At 32.8% G+C, this 18279-nt stretch overlaps 3 protein-coding genes across 7 annotated transcripts; all 3 read left to right on the plus strand.

Moving 5' to 3' along the window:
- Positions 1-103: 103 nt before the first annotated feature.
- On the plus strand, positions 104-3607 carry LOC120264234. 3 transcript variants are annotated; one of them, XM_039272035.1, is made up of 3 exons: positions 104-257; positions 350-472; positions 3477-3607. In XM_039272035.1, exons 1-2 carry the CDS (start codon positions 180-182, stop codon positions 449-451), a joined length of 180 nt encoding a protein of 59 aa, XP_039127969.1. In that variant the 5' UTR covers positions 104-179; the 3' UTR covers positions 452-472; positions 3477-3607. The 3 variants fall into 3 exon arrangements, with proteins under 3 accessions (XP_039127969.1, XP_039127970.1, XP_039127968.1); XM_039272036.1 differs by lacking the exon at positions 3477-3607 and adding an exon at positions 1197-3470; XM_039272034.1 differs by lacking the exon at positions 3477-3607 and having other exon boundaries at positions 350-591.
- LOC120265341 (zinc finger protein ZAT12-like) lies at positions 3387-3998 on the plus strand. The gene has a single exon (XM_039273211.1). It carries the CDS (start codon positions 3387-3389, stop codon positions 3996-3998), a length of 612 nt encoding a protein of 203 aa, XP_039129145.1.
- A 6435-nt stretch (positions 3999-10433) lies between these two features.
- LOC120264371 (type I inositol polyphosphate 5-phosphatase 8-like) lies at positions 10434-14033 on the plus strand. Of its 3 annotated transcripts, XM_039272187.1 has the most exons (11): positions 10434-10468; positions 10591-10656; positions 10744-10855; positions 10961-11038; positions 11167-11281; positions 11392-11502; positions 11620-12073; positions 12155-12354; positions 12463-12571; positions 12677-12825; positions 13373-14033. In XM_039272187.1, the coding sequence occupies exons 2-11, from the start codon at positions 10627-10629 to the stop codon at positions 13656-13658; spliced, it is 1644 nt and encodes a 547-aa protein (XP_039128121.1). In that variant the 5' UTR covers positions 10434-10468; positions 10591-10626; the 3' UTR covers positions 13659-14033. The 3 variants fall into 3 exon arrangements, with proteins under 3 accessions (XP_039128121.1, XP_039128122.1, XP_039128123.1); XM_039272188.1 differs by lacking the exon at positions 10434-10468 and having other exon boundaries at positions 10775-10855; XM_039272189.1 differs by lacking the exons at positions 10434-10468; positions 10591-10656 and having other exon boundaries at positions 10809-10855; positions 10933-11038.
- Positions 14034-18279: the final 4246 nt, after the last annotated feature.

Below are 18279 nucleotides of genomic sequence, written 5' to 3' on the forward strand. Positions count from 1 at the left end.
ATTTGAAGCCTTAGTTGTTATCACTTTAAATGTCATTTATTCACTTAAAAAAAATAGTATAATATCAGCCGATGGATTGTATTGATCAAACATCCAAATTGTTTGATCAAACGTCAGCCGTTGGATCCGTGCTAAAACCCCTTTCGAAGCCCTGTGGAATTGGAACACTTGGGAGCAAAATGGAGGCGTCGAAGCTTCTGAAGGAGAAGAGGTTCTGGTTCGCTTCCGTTCTCATCGCTTGGGCTGCTGGTCTTCAGGTATCTCCTTCGTTGCTTCCGATTCTAAACCCTAATTCCATTGATTTGATGGCGAATTAGCGTTGAATTGAGGTGTTGTTGTTGTTCTTCAGGGGCATATGATGTGGATGCAGAGGCAGGACTCGTTCAAGCAAAAATTTGGGGATCTGAACCAGAGCAAGGATGCAGATGGGGATTTGAATGCTGATGTTTGAATTTATCACACTGTTATTCTTGTACGCATCTTCAAAATCTCATCTTTTTTCACCAATTGATCCAAGTGAACTACTTTTGTATTCCTGTCAAGTATTTTGACGGGTTTGAATGCTGGTTTTTAGGCCTTATTTTGATTATAGATATGAGATTTATTGCAATAAGCATGGAAAATGGAGTATTTGAATGCTATTGTTTAGAGTACTAAGTTTCTACATTGATTGCAAGAACGAGAATTACTAGCTATTAATCCAATTTCTCAATAGTCTCACGGCTCTCACCTTGAACAATGTTAGAATGGATGTGGGAAATGTAACAATTGGGAGACTATTTATGTCCATCTTGATTGCTAGAACTGCAATTACTTGCATGTAATCTAATTTCTCAATAGTCTGTGTCACTATTTGGAGTAGTGAGCTTTTGTATGGGATCATGGTTAATGTTCATATTGATTGCAAAAATTGCAATAATAGTATATAAAGCATTGAGATATTTGGAGTTAGTATGGAAAATGGAGCATTGAAACAATATTTGGAGAAGTGAGCTTTTATATAGGATCATGTTTAATGTCCATACTGATTGCAAGAATCGCAATTACTATCAAGTAATCTAACTTCTCAATAGCCTCGCTATTTGTGTCATTGAGCTTTTGTACAGGATCATGGTTAGTGTCCACAATGATCTAAAGAACTAAAATTTCTAGTGTATTGTCCTTTGATCTCATAGAAGACCTCTTATCATATGCAGACAATAAGTGATCAGGTTATGTGGATGGCCCAAACTTGGAAATTGTGAAAACCCTGCTTTGTTCAAGAGAAAACAGCAGTTTAATTCTCACCAGGTGGTTAAAGCGCCGAAAATAAACAGGAACCATTATAATTAATGTAAAACATTTTATGGAAACACTTATGAATCAGTCCCTGGCTTATCATCTGTTGGAAATTGGGATATATGTTCTGCGAAGAAGATGTTCTCAAAATGACAGGTTTTGATGTTCAGAATAATGATATTAATGTGATTCATCCAATTGATGTTTTCAAGTCAGAGTTTAAGACACCTTATTCTTTTCTCATTTTCGATTTTGGATTTGTACAATGGCAACTGACGAAGCCACATTTGATTAACCTATTAGGATGCACTAAGTCATCTTGTTTTTAAGGCAAGTATTCTATTAAACTAAAGATGCCTTCGAGTTTCTTTTTTACTTACGTAATCATGGATGCTTAGTAAACAAGGATCAGGCTACCTGTTCTCATTTGAATTGGTACACATAGATGACAGATTGATAGTTTTCTAATCTCGGATTAAACCAATGATACACTGTTAAGACTGATCATCACCATTGAACACCTCTCTAGAAGTGTGGCTATTTGGAAAACCAGAAGCTGCAAGGATCAAAGCTGACTTCTTTGCTTTGTTCCTTCAAATGCATTGCTTGCTTAATGTATTAGTTTAATACTTTCGACGAATAGGAGTACATCAGTATCTACATTGAGTATAGTTTTTTATGTGAATAATAAAATAGTTTAATTCAATAGGAAGTACAAAGTCTGAAAAATGTGGAAAGAGACTGCAACAGTCATTCTCAGCTTACATGAGTTAGCCAATAGGCGTGCAAGTTTTTTAAGCTGGTTTCCTTGGCCATTGCACCAATTCAAAGATCATTTTGTGACCTTTCATGATTAGAGCTTGAGTATTGAGACTAAAAAGTGTGTGGCAGTGAATCACAAAGGCATTCTGGTATTAAAAGTAAATTGCAATTTGATATCAATTATGAATTAAAAAATAAACTTGTGTTATGTCACTGTTAGCTGTACGTGCCCAATTAATTACTCCTCTGCTTGAAATCTTTGGAGCTAAATCAAATAACACGCGCAGACATAAAAAAAATTCCTTGAAGATTCCTTACTCTGTATGAAGTTCAAATTTTGATTTTTGGTGGGTTCTATTAAATATAATAGATTTTATAGTTATTTATAGAGGCGTGCTCTCATCTGCCTTATTAATTTCCATCCTTCAAGTCCAAAGTCCAAACCAAGTCATTTTCAAAGATTTAAATAAAAAAATTTAAAAATCTAAACCTGCTTTTAATATAATGTTAGTACCATAACCACACTCCACCCACACTGAATCCATAAGCAAGGTAGTTTCTACATCATACAATGTCAAACTTACCCTTCTAATTGTTCAATTTTATGTTGCTATCATGATTCAATAAACATAGTCCGTGTGATGTTCATTTACTGTAGATTTTAAATACCAATCCACTACTAATTCAATTTTTTAAGCAAAACCATTGCAGTGGATATATATATAAAAACACAACACAGTGTGTACAAATACGGAGCTAATACAAGATCTCGTATAAATTAAGTGAGCATAGAGAGATGTACTAGCTAACCACTTGGAACTTGAATGACTTGCAAGACTTGCAGAGCATTGCAAGATGTGTTACTTTGTCAAACTTTGGTGGGTTAGGTCTTAATTAATCACTCTTTGCATAATCTACAACTGTTCTTCCCTTCATCTTCCACACCTTCCCCACTTTCTTGTTCCAACGCTTGCACTGTATACATAACAATTGTTATTATTTATTATTTCAAATAAAAACATGCAAAAAAGTCCATGTATTATCAGTGCAACAGTCTCTTAATACTCTCAAGTCTAAAAACTTGAAGAACCATCAACAAGTACATGCATACGTATATATATTTCTTGTTTCACTCCAAGCTTGCAAGATTACAAGTAGGATAGGCAGTACTTGATCAACAAACAAACAAACATGCATGATGCATCTCTTTCACATTTGTTTTCAAGAGCAGTGAAACTAGACAGGCAAGTAGACTTTCATAAATTTCAACTAAACTCAAAATGACTTCTTGTGCTCTAACATCTCAAGGGCATTTTGGTCAATGCATTTTCTGAGAAGTCTATATAATGGCAATTGACAACCCTAATGCTTCAACGTCCAAATTAACTGCATCTCTTTGTCTCTGTTTTTCTCTTCTTGTTCTTTCAATGATGAAGAGATTCAGATTTGGAGATGAAGGAGAGATGATGGAGAGCATCAACATGGCCAACGTTTTGATGTTATTATCTCAAGGAGGCGAAGCCAGAGCACCGGCCTCGTTGGGACGTGTATTCGAGTGCAAGACATGCAACCGGCAGTTCCCTTCGTTCCAGGCTCTCGGAGGGCATAGAGCAAGCCACAAGAAACCAAAAACAAATGGAGATAGCCGGAACCAGGTGACTGTTTCTAAGCCAAGGACTCATGAGTGTGCTATTTGCGGCCTTGAGTTCGCTATCGGACAAGCTCTCGGAGGTCATATGAGAAGACACAGAGCTTTAGGACAGGGATTTGTGCATGTTGGCCATGGTGCTGTGATGGAGAAGAGATCAACCAGTGATCATGACAAGGTCTTGTGTTTAGACTTGGACTTGAATTTGCCACCTTCTCCTTCTGGTGTTGTTGATGGAGAGAATAGAACAGTGTTGTTTGGGATTGATCTTGTTGAGAAGACTCCTATGGTTGTTGACTGTTTCCAGTGATATTGATTTCATCCTTGTATTTTTAATTTTCTTTTTCCTTCATATATGATCCTTTGAATTAGAGACTTTGCTATGTTTTTCTTCTTTTTTTTTAAAACTAGTTTTCTGATTATTTTGATTGAGAGTGTTAATTAATTATTATGTTAATCTAAGTATCCAACTTATTGTATTAATTAGCTTGTCCCCCTGGTACGGAACTTGGGCTAGATGTATAGCTTAAGTTATATTTTCAACTTGGTATGGAACACTAATTAAAGTTGGATTACAAATTGTCAAGTGGTCATTCTAAGTAAGGGTTTTTTATGATTAATTAATTTAAGTACAAATATTGGTTGCAACAGTATGGTGGCTTAAATATTGAATACATATGCTTGAATTTTATAATTCAATACACACACACACACAAATTATTAAAAGGTTTATTATCTTTATCTCAGGGTCCAAGAGCTATTTCCAAGATAACACAATTGATATAAAATTCAATTAATAAATATAATGAATTTTAACATGCTAGGCATAATTATAACACAATAGAGATAACTGTGAAAATTATAATGAGCAATAGAAATGATAATTTAGTATTAATTATATGTGAAATAAAAAAAAACCCTCAAGAGAATCTAAGTTGTTATTGAGTTGCTAAAATTTAAAATGTACAAATATATAAAATAAATAAAGTCTATAACATAAATTTATTATTCCATGCTACACATTCTTTTATATTACAAATTTGATAATAAAATAATTAAAAAAATAATAATCTAATCAATGGATGTTTCTCTAGATGGTTAAAAGTCAATTACAAGCAGGACAATTGGCCAGACCATATGCAATTCCACCTGCAAAATTTTGAAAAAAATAAATTGATTGGATTCATTTGGACTTTAAATAATCAAATGATCCCATTAAGCTTTAAACATGGGAAAATAAAGCTTGATTTAACCATTCTCTAAACTTAACCATAAAGTTGAACATTTTAGTCAAACAAAAATTTCACTAACAAGAATTATAAGTATATATATAAATATTTTCTCCAATTGCTAATTAACTAATGGTCTATTAGCATATGATCCTCTATGTAGGTTATTCATGTTCTTGTCTAAGAATGGGTTCAAACTTCAGTTCACATGAGTAATAACTCTTCACTTGTGCATATCCCTGATGTGGCTTGTCGTTAAAAAATCTCCAATTTATTAAAAATAATTTAATTTAAAAGCATAATTATAATCTCATATAATAATCTGACACAACTTTTTTATATATATATATATATATATAGTGTGTGTGGTGACTGTTTGGTGTACTTGAGAGTCACAAATTTGACACATTCCACAGACTTTTTTGAACTTAATTTATAGTATGAAAATGTAAAATTAGAAAAGATATAATTTGGCTTCTAGAGCATTAGAAAAATCAGACTGTCATATCAGTATTGATGCAATTTGATTGTGATATCAAAGAACAAAATGATTTCAATACAAGGGATTAAAAAACATATTCCATAATTCGGTATTCAAATTTCCATTCAGACCGCATTAAAATGTTTATGGGTTCTGAATTTTCCAAAGATTGATAGAAATAAAAAGGCTCAAAATGAATCCAAGAGAAGTGCAAGTTTTTGGCATCAAATCAAATGATGCATTTATAATTATAACTGCTTAATAAAAAAGATTGCATATATATTGAACTATGATAAATTTATTGAATGACTGATTGGATAGATAATTCATATGATTTAAATTGAGTGGTATTGATTATGATCTCAACTTAATGTTGGTCTGGTTTATGTTCACTTAAAACAACTTCCTTTCCAAGTCTAGTAGACAGCAACAGCCTGTCAAAATATTAACTTCATAAGCATTAAAATAAAATAGTTTTATTGAAATGTATAAGCAAGTATTATTTTCAAGGGGAATAGAGAAATTCTTTAATTTTTTAAAAATAAATAAATCACTCAAAATATATATAGCAGGGAAAATAAATTAAAGTGAAAGACAGATGCAGATATATAAACTAATACCTGCAGATGTATAAACCAATAGCTAAAAAAAAATACATAATAAAAATGAGATACACACAAAACCACAAAGTTTATTAGATGACCTTCAAAGAAGTTACAAAATGTAGAAAAACTAGACATACCTTCCAAGAGATAATCATCAGAAAATAATCATCCATTCATCGTTGCATTGTCAATTTTAGGTCTCAAAAATCTTTACTCAGGTCCATAATTAAAAAGAAGGTGTGACCAGCACTAAAAGAGGTATTAGAGAAAAGTATGTGACTAGCACTAAAAGAGGTGCATAAAAGGTCGAGGTTGTGTTTGATAGTCTTTGAAGAATCCTGTGACTTAATCTTTTTTGAATCTTGGGTTGTATATAACCAGGAAAAACATGTGTAGCCATCAAAATCTACTGAAGGGTGCAATGAGCATGTGATTACTCTTTTCCAAACTAAAGGGCAAAGAAGTAATTTTCACTTTTCAATTTAGAAGCTTTCTATCATTTCCAATCTTAGTTTTATCACAAATATTCTTTGTTTATTTTGGCAACTTTTCACACTAAGTTTAATTATCAACAAGTATAATATAACACCATGCAAGAAAACAAAAGTGTAGATCTCCTTGGTAAAAAGCCATGCATGGCCTTCATAATCTCATTTAAGATTGTGATTAAAGGAACTAATCTTTCTCGCCTTGAATTGATTAACACATGAAATCTAGATATTAGTTCTTAATTAAAAAGTAGATTAATTAATAGAAAATCTTAGTCTGCATGTGTGGATAAGGAAAAGTCTAATAGTCAAAGGTCAAAAGGTGAATCACAAGTGGTTAAAATTAGGATTAGCAGCTAATAATCACTTGCCACAATTCCTTACTTTCAATATCAGAACCTTAATATCAAGTAATTAATGAAGGATTAGGTTGGTAGTGCAAGTAGGATTGATTTGAAGGATCTCTTTGAGCAATTAGAAATGTCCACAAGACTTCATTGATTATGCCACTAAGTATTTACAACATAAATAATTAAAAAAATCCACAAAAAGAGTAACCAAAGAGATATATGATACATAGAATGAGGCCATTAATATTACATTTTATATTTATCCTTTTGGGAAACATGGTTAGCTAAGCATCATGCATAATATAATCATCTACATTAGCCTTACCTTGTGTATGTGTCATTCTCTTTTTCCTTTTGTTTATTTGTTTTTAATTAAAAGTTAATTAAGTTTTAACTCTCAAATGGCCTTTGGTTTCATCTACTTGATTGAATTTTAGTACATTGTGATTGGTTTGGATAATGTGGAGGCTTGTTTGTCTCATTTACATGAAAATTTGACACATAATATATATGAACTTCTAAATATGATTAATGAATGGATTCTTCATAAAAATTTATTTAATGTTTTCTAAAATAAGTCCATAAATCAATATTTTGTTAACTAATTATTATTAAATGAAGAGATTACTGTCCCATAACTTTCATTATGAAAGAAATACAAATTGAGAAATTTTTATTATGATAAAATAGTTAAAAACATGTTATAAAAAACAACAATACATGATACAAAAGCTATATATACATTTTAATTTATTACTTTTACTAAAAGATATATATATTATAGTATCAAATATATATATATATATATATATATATATTAAAGCATCAAATAGACCATTGATTGTTCATGATAAAAAAAAGATAACTAATAATTAATATAGTAATAACAAAGGAGCATGAAAAAGACAAATATATTATGTTGAAAAGAAAATAAAACCCTATCATATGTTTTCCTTTTTTTTCTTGTTTTTTTTTTTAAATACTCTGAGTTATCGTAGGGCCAACCTTGCACCTCTATATGACTACAATGAAACATCTATCATTTGACAATCTAATTTCCAATTATGAACAACTACATCGACATTGGAAACCTTCCAAATTTAGTGGAAGAGAAGGAAAACGTACACTATATATTGCCACTTTAGGAACTTAGCAATTTAACCATTTAAATTAGGGTTCCTTAATTCCTCAAAATATCCATGAATTATATAAGTTATTATTATTCAAATTATTAATGATATTCTAATAAAAATTTACATTTATTTACATATACCTACAAATCATTATCAATAACGATGTTAATAATAATATACATAAAATTTTTATAAAAACATAACAGCAATTAGCTAGACATTTTTACATGGATATATATATATACAAACAATGCTCTCATCATATAATACATGATCATCTATTTCATCAAGTTATTTATGAACATCTATATATCTATCTAATAATATAATAGGATAATTTTTATTTATTTACACAAGTAAAAGTAATTGGTATTATAATTCAAATCTCAAAACAAGGAAGGGTATCACATGGGAAATGTTGCCTTATGTTGGCACTAGGCCATTAATTTGGCAAGCTCTTCCAAGAGAAGAAGTCTCAATCACTAAAACAATGGTCCGAACAAACATTGACCAAATGCATAGTTAATTAGAGACAAAGTTAGAAGGTGGCTTAACCTCTCCAACCCCACCATTTAAACCTATATACATAGATATGCATGAATAAAAAATAACTTCAGGATTTTCATTGAGAGCCAAAGGTCTCCTAATTCAGTAGCACTCCGGTTTCTTTTACTTGGGTGAGACACAAGTTTTAGTCCACTCTCTTGTGAAAGATTCACAAACGTGATAGGTTGAATGTGCTTTTTATGGTAGAGTCTGACTTTCTAAAAAAACTTCTCTTACAGATCCGTCAAGACTGACATCCTATAAAAAAACCAATGAGGATTTGAAAGGAAATGAAAAGCTTTGATTATTTAATTAAAGGTATAAAAATGAGAACGGTTAAGTCTAATATGGTTGGGATGGAACCTAATTCATATGGTGACTTGACAATGAATCATATAAAACATATAAATATTGGTAATAATAAAAATTAAAAGTCAATGAGGAAAAAACGTTTTTTTAGCAAGTGGCGTGTTGGTCTCTGCGAGGTTGGCACCTTGCTATTATAATTGCATGTTCTCATTGCCACTTGTCATTTAAAAGAATATTAGTTTTTGTAATTAAGAAAAATATATATTATTTTATTTTAAAGCCGTTGAACTTCACTCGTACTATCGTGACTATATATATACACGTATGATTTATATAGTACAATCGGACCTTTGAAAATAATAATAAATAATAATAATGTATGTATTATTTGAATGCAAAACTATTTTTGTAATACTTTTTTCATATACTTCAATATAATATAAAGAATTGGAAATTAGATACCTTAATCAAAGATAAATAAGATTTTAAAAAAATTCATAATTCTTTTAATATAATTACCAAAGAAACCATGAATAGTAATTTTTTTAATATAGTGATGCAGTTCATGAATTATCTATAATTATTCTAGATATATAAAATAAATTTTGTTTTTGTGTGAATATGAATTCTAAATATAATTTTTTTTGAATAAGGTGGATAAACCACAATTTATTAAAAAAAAAAGAAACAGCAAAGTACAGAGTACAGAAAACAGAAACGACATAAAAGATCAATCAAAATAAAGAACTGTAATCCTCACCAGAGATGAGGAGAACAGTGAATATTTTCTTATAAATATAATGTAAATATAATTCTTATAAATTTAATGTAAATATTTTCTTTATATCCAAATCAATTTCAATTTACATGCATCCTACAAAGCTATTAATTCAACTACAAATTTTCATTTTTTTTCCGTATTTTAAAATTTGAAAAACTAGAGTAAAAAAATAGCTACTGTAATTTTAATCTTAAAACCAAATAAAAAACTTAAAAAAAGATATTTGCATTTTTAATTCTCAAAACTTATAAATATGATCAAAATCGTGCTATAACCCAGTCGTACTTATATAGTGTTAGATTTGAAGGGTTTTAAGTTCAAGTTCCTCAACTCTTAATTGACAGAGTAAATTTGTAAACAAAACACTTTTCCTCTTCAAAATCATTATAGAAAATTTATTCTCCGGAGATCTATAAACCACCTTAACTTAGTTAGTTGTCTCTTTATTAACATCGTTGGTTCATTAAAAAAAAATGTATATATATATATATATATAACATAAGCAATGATAAAAGACACTTGAGATTTGCATCATCAAACGTATCTCAGAATCCCGAGAGAAAAAAAGGGAGATCGTGGTGGCAATATTTTCGTAATTCTTCACTGTAATCAGGGGCAATTTCGTCTAAACAAAAAGAACGTAAACCAAGATGTGGAATGGAAATAAACGAATAAGAACCGTCCGATGAGAAGACCAGTGGGACCCATACACCTTCATCACCGTCCATTCTCTCCTTCTTCTCCCTTATATACCCTCTTTCACTCTCCTCTCCTCGCGTTTTACCCTTCTTCTTCTTCTTCTTCTTGGATCGAGAGAGAAAGAGAGAGAGAGAGAGAGAGCTTGAAGGAGAAAACAAGGTATGGTAATTTGATTTCAATCCATTTGTTTTGATTTGAGAAGTAGAATTCAAGATCTGATGGAAAATATACAGTGATTTGAATTCATTTGGGCATTTTTCTAATGTGATTGATTTCTATAGAGAAACGAGAAACTCTCCTTCTTCTTCTCTGACAAAATGAGAACAGACTCCGGCAAAACTCTCAAGGTACGATTTCTCTCCCAAATTTCACTCAATAAATCCAAGAAATTTCACCGATCTTACAAGCTTATTTGATTTGGTTTGAAACCCTAGTTCCAGTACTCATGGCCAAAAACAAAAACAGTGATGAGGAAATGGCTGAACATCAGAACAAAGCCAGACGAATTCCACTCAGACTACATCACCACCACCACCACCACCACCAGTAAGTAAATCCGAACCGTTTGATTGAGATCAAGCTGCATTCCAGACCATTCGATTTCAATCTCTCTCTAATGAAAGGCTTGCAATGATTTGGTTGGGAATCAAGAGGGTAGTAGCATGGTTGTACAACAAGCTCGGAGAAAGAGCTGCTCCGATAAAGAAGACTCCATTTCCCATCTCCATGGTACCTACCACCACTCTCTTTCTCTCTCTAGGATTTTTCAGGGGCATTTTGGGAATATTAATTTGATATATTTTTGAAATTTTTTTTTTTTGAGAAATTAATTAATGCTTTTAACAAAACTTTTCCAGCAAATGGATGGTTAGTGGAGACATGTGAGAACCTTAAACCGCCGCTTTATGGACCCAATCCGCCAACTCTTTCATCATCATCGTCATCATCATCTCTCTCTAATGAAAACCTCAGGTACCGTCCCCATTTTTATTTAATTTTTTTTTAAAAAAATTATATAAAAAATTGTAATATTGGTTGGTGAACTAGTGGATGAATGTATTGATTATTTCTGGGTTTTATAGAATGTTTGTGGGCACATGGAATGTAGCGGGCCGAGCCCCGAATGCGGGTCTCGATCTTCGGGATTGGTTCATGAGCTCATCTTCTCCTCCTCCTGATATTTATATTCTCGGGTAATTATTATTAAAATTAAATTTGTGTTAATTTTTAATTATGATTATTATTATTCTTTGAAAAAAAAAAGGGTATATTTGTAATTATATGACTGAACGGAGGGTACTGTTTGGCAGGTTTCAGGAGATTGTGCCATTGAACGCAGGGAATGTACTCGGGGCGGAAAACAAAGGGCCCGCTTCCACGTGGCTGTCTTTGATACGTCAGGCTCTCAATAACCCGAAAAAAGAACCTGTCTTTTCTCCTAATTACGGTACTGCCACTGAGCAGCCGAGGACTAGCTTCTCCGACTTGCTATCCTTGGACGACGACTTGGAATGGTACGGTGATGAAAGAAATATCGAGCCGTGCACGAATCTTAACGACGCCAGCAGTGAAGAAGGGTCGTCCGATTGGTGCCAGACCGGATCCCCATGCACAGGACGCGAGACTGGGTACTACTTGGCAGCGAGCAAGCAAATGGTTGGAATCTTTTTGTGCGTGTGGGTTAGGTCCGGTATGATGCCACACGTGCGAGACCTCAAAGTCTCATGCGTGGGACGTGGCATTATGGGCTACATGGGTAACAAGGTTAGTATACATCCATGTCACCCATTTATTAAACTAAATAAATAAATAAATAATTTTTTAAACAATGATCTAATATGACAGGGATCGATATCGATCAGCATGACAATACGATCCACGGCATTTTGTTTCGTTTGCACGCATTTGGCATCGGGTGAGAAAGACGGAGATGAAGTCCGGCGAAACTCTGATGTGTCGGAGATTTTAAAGAGGACTAGATTTAAACCGTCTCGGAGATTTTCAAAGTCCAGCATGGTATCACCTGAGACAATATCAGAGCATGAGTGAGTTAATTAATGATGGAATATTATACTTAATTGAGTTTTATTTATATTAATTTGTATAAATTTACTCAAAAAAAAGTTAATTGTTTTTTTATGATTAATTTGCAGTAAGGTGATATGGCTTGGTGATTTGAACTATAGATTAACAACAAGTTGCAGTGATACTCATGAGCTACTGAAGAGGAATGACTGGCAAGCGTTGTTAGAAAAAGATCAGGTGAGGTATGAGTATGAGAGAAAGAGAGATTAATTAGTGATTAGTGTTTAGAGTGTTAATTAAAGTTTTTTTTTTTTTCGTTATATATATATATATATATTGCAGCTAAGGAGAGAGCAAGATGCTGGGCGTGTGTTTAATGGGTGGGAAGAAGGAAAGATATACTTCCCTCCAACTTATAAGTACAGAGCTAACTCTGATACTTACGTGGTTTCCACTGCTAAATCTGGAGAGAAGCGACGTAACCCTGCATGGTATATTTATATTTTATACTCAAAATATATATTACTAATCTTATTCATCATCTTATTAATCTATTTATGTTTTTGTGTTATGCAATGATTTTCCATAAAGGTGTCATTTTTACCAGCAACGTAATCACACACACATATATATATATATATGTGAATTTACATATATCACCCTACTAAATAGATGCAAAATTTTCTCTTTATATATATAAAAATTAAAAGTGTATGAAGATGAAATTTTCTCAATGTACGGTTTGTCATTTGATTAGAAGATTATTATAACTGATCTTGGAAGAAACAAACAACCAGCACAGCTTAGACCACCGCACTTCATTACTCCCTTGCATGACATGTTTTTGACTTTGACTAGCCAACACAATTTAAGATTTCACCCCGTAATCTAGCACGCTTGGAGACAGACCTACATAATTTAATTAATATATCTGATAATCTATTAATTAAACTTGAACCTATCTCTAATCTGCCATAGCCAGTGACTATTAGGTTTCTTTAATTATTAATTATTAATAACTTTTTTTTTTATGGGCAGGTGTGACAGAATACTATGGAGAGGGGACGGGATGAAACAGATGTGGTATGTGAGAGGGGAATCGCGTTTCTCAGACCACCGTCCCGTTTCATCGTTGTTCTCCGTTAAACTTGACGGTGGTGACCACGTGGCAGTCGGAGAGGGGGTGAAGGACGGCACGATCTCGTACAACCACTTAAATACCACAAATGCAAGTGGAGCATCCTGTGGGAAAATCCAGGCGGAGGAGCAGTTACTTAAGTTCACCGCGAGAAGTCAGAGCTGCTTGGAAGCCCCTAGATTCTGATTATCTAAATACATTGTTTATTTATCAAAATAAAAAAAATTTGTTTAATAGAGGAAGAGCTGAAGGACGAGAAAGGAAAAAATAGAAAAGGGAGGGGCTAATAGGTAAAATACCAAGGGAAAATTAGGCCCACACGCGTGCGCAAAGGCTATGAGCACGTGTAATGGAGATGACTTGGGAGAAGTCCAGCCTAATTATTCTGGTTGGTCACCAAGCAAACATTGGGAGAGCCCTTCTCAATGAGGTTTTGTTTTCTATTTACCTTTTTTTTTTCTTTTCTTTTTTTTATAACCCAAAAGATGTGTCTTGGACTCTCATTCAAAAAGTGGGTTAATGATTCACTTCGGGTCAAGTTTAACCTCATTTGATTGTGAATAGTCTCATGTCTTTTATAAATTCTTTAGATAGTTTTTATCTTTCATAGGTATTTTTTTTTAAATAAAAGTAAATTAATCATATTTTTATTTAAACTGCAAAGTAAGTATAAAAACGAAAGAAAATATAAAAAAGAGGCAATTCTAATTCAGACAAATTAGAAAAACACACTATCAAAAGAATTCACAGGTATTTAAAAAAATTTTAAAAAAAACTTTCATATGTATCTTTAATAAAAAGATTGCTTTTTTTTTTTTTATATAAAAAAAGTGATGTAAAAGTGACACAGATTTTATCACAAGTTGATCATATGAATAAAAAGACCAAACTAATTATGAGACAGACATACATATTATTGCTATTGTGTAAGGTATTGACTATCTCTATTTGAGGCAGGTTACATACAAAAAGAAGTCATAAACGATTGGAGAGACTGCAGAGGTGTCAAGATCTGTCAGCTTTATTCAGAGCACTTAAATAGATGAGATGAGACTGGAGAATAAAGATGGGTGGAAATGAAATATAAGGGTGCATCTTTGTTGAACCACTGACCAAACCTCAATCAATATTTGCATCTAGAGAGAAGCATCTGAATTTAATGAAACAAAACAAAAAGTCTTTCTGGCTCGGATTGAAACAGGGTAGAACATCAGTGTCAGAAATTTAATAATTTACCAAGATCTGTACTAGTTACTCTTGTCATTTTGTAAGGGTATTTTAGTAAAAATAGTATTAGTATGCAAAGACAAAGAGTTCATGTACGTGTCTCTTTATTATTCATCTAGATAAACGAAACAAATATAATATGATAAAATTTGGCTTTTAGCTATTCATACTTTGCATAAGAACCAAAAGCTATATTAAAGGCATGTATAATGTTTATAATACTAATCTTAGAGTTAGTATGATGATTCCTAGTTTTGTTTGCTTGCCAACTAGAAGTTAGAACTAACATTTTGGATAAGACTAGAAACATAGGCCAACTACCCTTGAATTCTTAGACAAAAAAGATCTGTAAACATTTTTTTTTTATATTGCTTTATAGAAAGAATCCCAACTGTTCCATAAAGCAATATAGATGAAGAATCAGATATTTAACTTAAAATTGTTTCAGTGTGCAATGTGGCACATAAGGGTGAAAAGAAGATAATATTAATTATCAACACCTAAGTATAAATATAATAGGCAAGTGATCATATCTGTCATGTTTCTTACTAGCTAGATAGACATGGAGATCCATGACAAATTTGAATTGAATAAGACAGCTTTAACTTTAGCTATTTGTTGGATGCTAGCTAATGAATGAACCGTTTTTAGTAACACAAAAGCTTAAATACAGTAAAGTGCACTGTGCACATGATTAGGATGTTAAAAACTTTTAAAACTAAGCAGCCTAGTAGCGCCTACGCCACCATGACAGGTAAAAATATGTACAAGTCTCAGCGGAGTAAGTGGGGGTAAGGTCTATGTACACATAAACGCTAGACCATCCACATAAATCACTATTTATATTCTCAAAAATATACCCTCACTTATGATTCGAAATCTCACTATCTGTGAAGAGTTATTGTGAGTCTGGTGAGAAGTTGGAAATAGACAAAGGTAGTGATTGGACCTGGGAAATGTGCATTTCATCAGCCATTATGAATGTATCTTTATAAAAATACTAGATTAATTAAAAAAATTAATAATTAAAAATAAAATCTTAAAAAATGCTAGATATTAATTACATTTAGAGTTTTTGTAAAAAGAATATGAATAAATAAAATAACATATAAATTGAAAAAAAAAAAATAGAGTTTTAATGAGAACCCAGCTACTAATATACCACTTGGTCACTGGTCAGCAGCCCAAGGAAGCAGGAACACCTAGAGGCTAGAGCACACTAGTATATGATATCATACATCTAAAAGCAACATAACTGAACTATAAGGGCAACTAAAAAAGCAAACAGGCTTCCCACGGTTACCTGTGTCTTGTGTCATGCCGGATCAGAGTCGAACGATCATCTTTTCATCCATTGTCCTATCGCTAAACAAGTGTGGGAATACTTCGTCAGTATTCTCCATCTACCTTCAGCTCCGGCCGCGCTGGAAGATCTGTGGGGCCTCTGGAGGAGCTGTTTGCCTAATGACAAAAAGGCGTTTGGGGATTTAGTGGCGAAAGCAATTATCTGGAATATTTGGCTTGCTAGAAATAATTGTATTTTCAAGGCCAATCATATGCATATACATTGCCTCATTCTGAATATTGATCGTATGATCATATCTTGGTGCTCTTCTGTCACAGAGGGACATAGAGAGAAGATGGACGACGACATCAATACCGTTAGAAGAAGCCTGGAGTTCATCGGCCGCCGGGCGATTGACTTGGAAGAGACTCCAGAGGAGACACTTTTTTTCCTGACGCGGGCTAGGTGATGACTATACTTGTGTGGGGGGGCCGCTGGCTTTCGGGGCGGATGTTCTTTGCTGTATCTTTGTTGTTTCTTTTGTTGTTGCTTGCAACCACACCTAGTGGTTGTTAACTTTTGTTCTTATTTTGCTTTTAATGCTATGTGGTTGATCCACCTTTTCAAAAACTAAAAAAAGCAAACTTACAGAAACTCCCAAGAGAGTTATAAAATGAAAGGGTTCAGTGAGGATGGTTGATAGGCTTTGGTTGCACTGCAGTCTGGATAAGATCTTTCTGCTCTTGCAAGTGGAGGCCTGCCAACACATTTGATGTCCTTAATTGAACCTCTACCTAGTACCTATTGCCTTCATTGCCATATGCAGCCATAGTGTGATATAATGGTATGCAACCAAGTTCATGGGCTCTTCTTGACACCAATTAGACTGCCTCTGCTTCTGTAAAAAGAAAAATGAATGGGTAAATGAAACATTTAAGATATTCAGCAATTAGCATATCAACAGACTCCCATATTTTAATCAGATAACTGAAATCATACATATGGTCTTGGGATTAGGTGCTAAAGTAGAGAATTATAACGGAGACGTACGGGTTAAATATTAATTTCTTTTTGCAACATATGAATAATTCTTAAAACATTGCCAGAAAGCAATAGTTCTAAATACATGTGGTGCAATTTGCTGCAAGAGTAGTAGTAGTAGTTATGTGCATGAGAACACGTACACTTGGAAATTAAAGCTAACTGGTTGATAAGTTTCTCATTATTACTTGGATATATATGATCACCTCAACTCTTGTTCTATTAGGTCACAGGGGAATAGGCAAAGCTATTCCACTAGTCTACAAATGGCAATTATTCTTCTTTCATTCTTCGTCTGAGTTCATATATAACAGATCTGCAAGAGATAATTAATTAAATGAAACAATGTTTTTCTTTATGTAACCTTGTTAAAGAGGAAGGGTAATAATTCAAACTCTTTATCAACAGTCAGTATGAAGACAAAAGGGCAGAGAAATCCTTACCTTTCCCAATTAGGCTTAGCATAGAATATAAGGCCTGTTTAATTACCAAATTTTGGATCATTGTTAATTAGTACATCATCGAACTCAGGTAATTAATTAAGTGAGATTTACAATCTTTGTGTCTGAGTTAGCAAAATTTTTGGGGACAGTACTATAAGTGAATCTGAATATAATAAACACAGATGTACAAATCATTATATATTTCAGCAAATGCGCAAATTAAAATAACAAATATGGCGCCTGCAGGTGTCTTGACATTTTTTACAACCAGCAAATTGCATTCTTGGATTTGTTCAGGTATCTTAATTAACAATGTTAAACATCCAATTAATTACAACTCATATATACAACAATCGTAGAATTTATAATTAGTACTCATAAAACTAACTCAACTTGAAAGAGATCCATTTCAAGAACGAAGGTTTGACAAATGATAATTTCTCTAGTCACAAGAATAAATTAATTAAAAACCAAACAAATTTATGCATGGCTGGTTAAATGAACATCATCTCAACATACTACATACCTAGAGGGAGCACTGACATTCATAACCATTTTGGCGAAGTCATTTAATTTGGATTCCCCACTACTCAAAAACTGATCAAACATGATCAATCGAGCACCATCAGCAAATTAAGTCACCAAACTGATCGAGCTTCCCAAATTACTAGCGAATTAGCTAGTATTTTCCATAGAGTGAAGCACTTCTTATGGTTATTGTTTAATGGCAGGCTTGCCACTGCAGATTTTCTCTATTCCATTAATTTGGGTCCTAGGAGGATGTGTATCCTTTGCAATCTTGATTATGAGA

This window comes from Dioscorea cayenensis, chromosome 7, assembly GCF_009730915.1.
Source record: "Dioscorea cayenensis subsp. rotundata cultivar TDr96_F1 chromosome 7, TDr96_F1_v2_PseudoChromosome.rev07_lg8_w22 25.fasta, whole genome shotgun sequence".
NCBI lineage: Eukaryota > Viridiplantae > Streptophyta > Magnoliopsida > Dioscoreales > Dioscoreaceae > Dioscorea > Dioscorea cayenensis.